Source organism: Arachis ipaensis, chromosome B03 (assembly GCF_000816755.2).
Source record: "Arachis ipaensis cultivar K30076 chromosome B03, Araip1.1, whole genome shotgun sequence".
Lineage (NCBI taxonomy): Eukaryota > Viridiplantae > Streptophyta > Magnoliopsida > Fabales > Fabaceae > Arachis > Arachis ipaensis.
Genome location: NC_029787.2, coordinates 19,253,446 through 19,258,611, shown reverse-complemented (window position 1 = coordinate 19,258,611; position 5,166 = coordinate 19,253,446). Strand labels below are relative to the sequence as shown.

Sequence of the window (5,166 nt, the reverse complement as noted above, 5' to 3'; positions counted from 1 at the left end):
AGAAGCTAATAACAGGCTATACAAAATTGTTGGCGCTTCTTTCACGGACGGGAAAACAGAAAGGGGGACCAATAACACGGTTGTTGTTCAAGTAACACAAAAAACGACATCACACATGATTCTTGTGCTCTCTCTTATGCTTATCAATAATAATTGAATTCAAACCCTACTTTGTCTCCAACCAGTTTTGAATTTTGATTTAGGGTTTTCAGTTTTCACTGCACCCAACGCCGCTATTCACCACCACCCACTAATCACATATTTAATTTATTTATTAACTATTATTGGTAATTAGCAATTTAGCATATAGCATAGCAAAATCGGAGGAAGATGCTTTTGTTTTCGTTGCGTTGCGTAGCTTAGCAGCGCAGGGAAGAAGAGAAGGAGAAGGAATTTAGAGCCTGCTTCTCTCTCTCTCTCTCTCTCTCTCTCTCTCTCTCTCTCTCTCTTTCTCTCTCTCTCCATACAGAGTCATCGGTCAATTCGCTCTCTCTTCCTCTCATAATTTAGTCTTCTCCTTCTATTATTCTCTGTAAGCAATTCATATTCTATGCTCATTATTTTGCAATTTTATTGATATTATGTGCTTTCTGTTGGTTGCTGATGGACCTTTTTTCTTCAATTAGTCTATGGGCTTTCTAGAATATCAGGGTTCGCTGTGGATTTAGAATTAAGCAATAAATTTGTTATTTTATTTTATTTAAAAAAAAGGTGCTCTGTTATGTGTTGGATTCAAAGATGTAATTTTTAGTCATCATATTGGTGTATTTGTGTTTGAATTAATGGACAAGGTTAGAGTTCTTGTTTTATTCCTGTGGAGGTTTTATTTTCTGGGCGCTGTGTTCAAATTTTCACATATCGGGTCCCAAATTTCCCATATTGAAAAATTGTTTCTCATGACGATTAATCAAAGTTTTAAGGTAGCTATATAATTTCCTGGGTAGGGTACGTAAAGATTTGTTATAAATCACAAAATAGGAAGATTTAATATCCGAATTGGGAAAATCAATATTGAAAACTTAAGGCAGTCTTTTGAAAAGAAGGAATGAATAATTTTGAAGCACTAAATTGAAAGTCACAAGCTCTGTGACAGAGTATGTCTTCTGGTTTCTTTAAGTTGTATCTTGAATTGGGAATCACTATTATATGTCTCTCAAAGCAATCTTCCAAAAATTTCTTGGGTGTTTTTTAGTGCTGTTCTTGTGGTTTTTGCTATAATCTGTGTGTAAATATCGTATCAGTAGTGATCCTTGATCCTCTTTCATTTACCAGGCCTGCATCTCATATGCATATTTGTCTCCAGATTCTCCTAGTTGGAAAAGAACTTCATTCACTCTGGCCGCTCCAATAAAGTATAAGTATTCTCGCACCTCGAGAAGGGTGTGGGGTGATGACAAGAAAGTAATTTTGCTTTGTGTCCTACGAAGATCAAGGTCATCGGACATATGGAGATTGTGCCGTGTTTCAGTGGGCCTCACTCTTGATTATGGCTAAGGTTGCCTTTCACCGTGTCCCCAGAAGCTCTTTCTAGTTTTCTATTGTTTTCGGCAAAATTTAGGATCTTTGATTAAAGCTTCTGGAGAAATTGATGAGCAATTAAGCAGCACAGATTTTTGTTGATCTTGTTTTTCTGCCTTCAAGGAAGTTATATTTGTATATGTAGAGCTCTCAGCATCATTGCAGCAATGTTTAGTTTTTCTTGTTTCCATGCTCATGTTTCGGTCAACAAGCCAAAGGTAAGCAGAAGATGTATTTCTCTATAGGATAAGTGCAAATTGCTTGGTATTAGTAAACTTATTTTGGCATTGTGCTTCTCTCTTTCAATCAGAAAACAGTTCCACCTTATACTGAAGAAATGATGATGGCATTGAAAGGTGGTCCCCGAAGTAAAGTCTCTAAAGGTTCATCTGTTCCTAGAAAATCAAATCAATCAAATCCAAAAGAAGAACAAGAGTATATGCAATTGAGTGACAATGAAACATCTAGCAACTGGGATCCAGTTGAGCGCACTTGTAAGTCTGAGGATCTGAATAGCGAGTTTTCCTTTGAAATCGACGGAGATGTTCTGCAAACCATGGGTCTTAAGAAAAGCCACTCTCTTGAAACTGGACTATACCTCACTAATACCTTAACTGAGTCTGGCATACATGTGGGTTTTCCTTGGATTGACTCCACTAGAAGCCAGAATGAGTCCCCAAGATCGATTTGCAGAAAGGAGCATGATCCCAGCGATCAGTGTAACAAGAATCCCGAGTCGGAGTATCAGTTCAGTTCAGGTCTTGTCTCACCTTCAGATAGAGATGCTTGTGATCATTCTGATACACCATTATCTAGTGAATTAGCTGGTGACTATACTGACCGTTCCGGTCCTGGCACCCCATATTTGAAGAAGTCACGCTCTCTGCCCAATGTCAGAGCTTCTAAGGATTATTCTGGAGAAGACACTTTCAAACATCATTCTTCAAAATCAAGATCTTCCAATGATCTTCATGCTTTACATATGGGGCAAAAAGAATGTAGAGATGAAGAAAGAGAGAATGAATTCAGAAAAGATAATGAGATTCATATGGAGAGTTATCTTGATGATGGTTTGGATTCTTCTCCGCTTTCTGATTCAGCAAAAGACTGGGTAATGCCAGTTATGGATGATGCAAGTGAAGTCAAACCCCTTCAACGAGCTTCCTCAGTTGATTGCTTCCTTTCTGAATTTACTAACACAGATTTTAAGATTAAACGAATTGAGGATTGGGTAATTGGTCTGGAGGATTGCGAACCGCCTTTAGATGAAACAAATGAGGTTCCTAAACCTGTTGATTCCTTAGTTGAATCCAACATCACGATTGGGGTGACTGCAGCTGGCACAGATCAAAGGGTCACTCCAGGCATGGAAGCTGCTAAAAGATATATATCTACCCTTGGTGCTAATGCCTCTACTGCCCAGCTGGTTAATCATGGATTAGTTGTGATCCCATTTCTGAGTGCATTTGTGAGTTTGAAGGTGCTCAATTTGTCCGGAAATGCTATTGGTTAGTAATATAATGAAATCATTCATTGCCATTTTGAGTTTTGATGCTCTTCCTTGTGATATTTTGGAAATAATTAAATTACCTTCTTCCTTCTGCATTCTTCTTTCCAGTGAGGATAACTGCAGGTGCTCTTCCCCGGGGCCTTCATGTTTTGAACTTGTCAAGAAACAATATCTCTACTATAGAGGGATTACGCGAACTTACAAGACTTCGTGTCCTAGACCTTAGCTACAACCGTATATTAAGAATTGGACATGGTAAGGCATATTCTGAATTTTTATTCAGACTATTTTTCTATGAATAATTTCTATACGTATGTTTCTATTGATTTTCATTCATATCTTGATTTTTTTGTACTCTCAATATTTTCCCTCAATATTTTGGTCATAATATTTTCCTCTTCTGCGAAGGCCTTGCATCCTGTTCATCTCTGAAGGAGCTGTATCTTGCTGGGAATAAGATCAGCGAAGTAGAGGGTCTGCACCGTCTCTTGAAGTTAACCATCCTTGATCTCCGTTTCAACAAAATTTCTACAGCCAAGTGTCTAGGCCAACTCGCATCCAACTATAATTCACTACAAGCTATCAGCTTGGAAGGCAACCCGAGCCAGAAAAATGTTGGGGACGAACAACTGAAAAAGTATCTGCAAGGCCTTCTTCCCCATCTTGTCTACTACAATAGACAGCCTTTAAAAGCAAGCTCTTTGAAGGATGGCACAGATCGTTCAGTTCGGCTAGGCATTGGTTCCCATCAGTCTGAACGCAGCCTTAGAACAGATCGCAAGACATCAAGGAAGGGCAGCCATGGTACTGTAGCCTCTCGGAAGCCATCAGGCTCTTCCTCACACTCTCGCAGAAGCCAAGGGGTGGAGACACCAAAACTGTCCAAAAGCAGGCAAGCCTACCTGCCACCAAGCAAAACCAAAGCATCAGCCCAAAGTCGCAACCATTTAGATGTTCCCAGCACCAGCACAGTACCAAACTTGAGAGGCCTTCCATGAGCCTGATTCACAGTGTGGACACTCTTGCGGTAGGTCTGAGAGGCTGTTCCATTGCAAAATTTGGTTCCCTCACTGCATTTCAGTTAGTACCATTTTTGTTATTTGGTTTGTGGTTTTAATCCCCAATAAGCAACAAACAGATTGTGCTTCTGTTTTATTTATCCGTGTGTGTTCAGTAAGCTGTTTCAAACATCATTGGTAATTTATCCGGAGAGCAGTTTGGTGCAAGTGCATTGCTGTGTTTTCTCCTATTCCTAGCAAATGTTACATTCATAATTTTAGTACTTTGTTAAATGCCAATATAGATATTAAATTATTTAGTTACATGTCATCATCTTTTGCGGATTTATAATTGCTCTCTTTCTTTTTCTCCTGTTTTTTTCCCGTGCAAAATTAGAACTGTTTAACAAGACCAGTCGTCGTCATTTGGCATATTTAATTTCTCTGTTGGAAGGAAAGTTCAAAATTCTTAAACAAAGTCTATCTTCATCATAATTAAAATATGGCCAGGACAAGTTACCTATTTAAAATATTTGGACATCAAAATTATCATAATACAATTTTTGTAAACTGCAAACGCATTTGCAATATTTATATTACTATAGAAACTGCGAGAGGATATGGTGGTTTTAGGAATGAATGTAAATCACTATAGGATGTAACAATTTATGTTAGAATGCGTGTGGCCTATAACGATTTTTTCTCAAATGTGTTGCTTAGGAAATCGTTCGTGTGACCCTACAGCGGTTTTTTTGTATGAGAAATGTCTATAAATATCTTTTATGAGGCAATTGTGTAGTAGTAAATTGTCATTTTCATAAATGGAGAATGAGGAGAGTTTTTTAGTTCTAGTGCATTGTTTTGGAAAAATTTAATAAAAAAAAAGGAAAAGGCACGGTGTTAAGTTTACTGATAAAAAATCAGTGCGTGTTTTTATCGGGTCATCAAATATGTTATCAGAGATAAAAATGAGTATATTGCAAAAGGTGGGGGTGTGTGAGACAAAGTAGGTGAAGAAGTTGTGTGAAGTATGAAAGATTTGTAATAGGGGCGGACGAAGATATGCAGGTTTTGTTTCATTGTCGGCGAAGTTTTCTGAAAGTGAGAATACACGAGCTGTATGCCAAGTTGGAAAATGGT

The 5,166-nt window shown here is 38.1% G+C and overlaps 1 protein-coding gene across 2 annotated transcripts; it reads left to right on the top strand.

Annotated features, from left to right (window-relative positions):
• On the top strand, positions 47 to 4,357 carry LOC107629922. Of its 2 annotated transcripts, none has more exons than XM_016332870.2 (5): positions 47 to 532; positions 1,304 to 1,736; positions 1,829 to 3,026; positions 3,137 to 3,283; positions 3,437 to 4,357. In XM_016332870.2, the coding sequence occupies exons 2-5, from the start codon at positions 1,686 to 1,688 to the stop codon at positions 4,024 to 4,026; spliced, it is 1,986 nt and encodes a 661-aa protein (XP_016188356.1). In that variant the 5' UTR covers positions 47 to 532; positions 1,304 to 1,685; the 3' UTR covers positions 4,027 to 4,357. The 2 variants fall into 2 exon arrangements, with proteins under 2 accessions (XP_016188356.1, XP_016188355.1); XM_016332869.2 differs by having other exon boundaries at positions 1,273 to 1,736.

Coding starts and splice junctions, on each gene's coding strand:
- LOC107629922 (XM_016332870.2), top strand. CDS start 1,686: ATGTTTAGTTTTTCTTGTTTCCATGCTCATGTTTCGGTCAACAAGCCA. Junction 3,027..3,136: donor TTTGTCCGGAAATGCTATTG/GTTAGTAATATA, acceptor TCTTCTTTCCAG/TGAGGATAACTGCAGGTGCT. Junction 3,284..3,436: donor TATATTAAGAATTGGACATG/GTAAGGCATATT, acceptor TCTTCTGCGAAG/GCCTTGCATCCTGTTCATCT.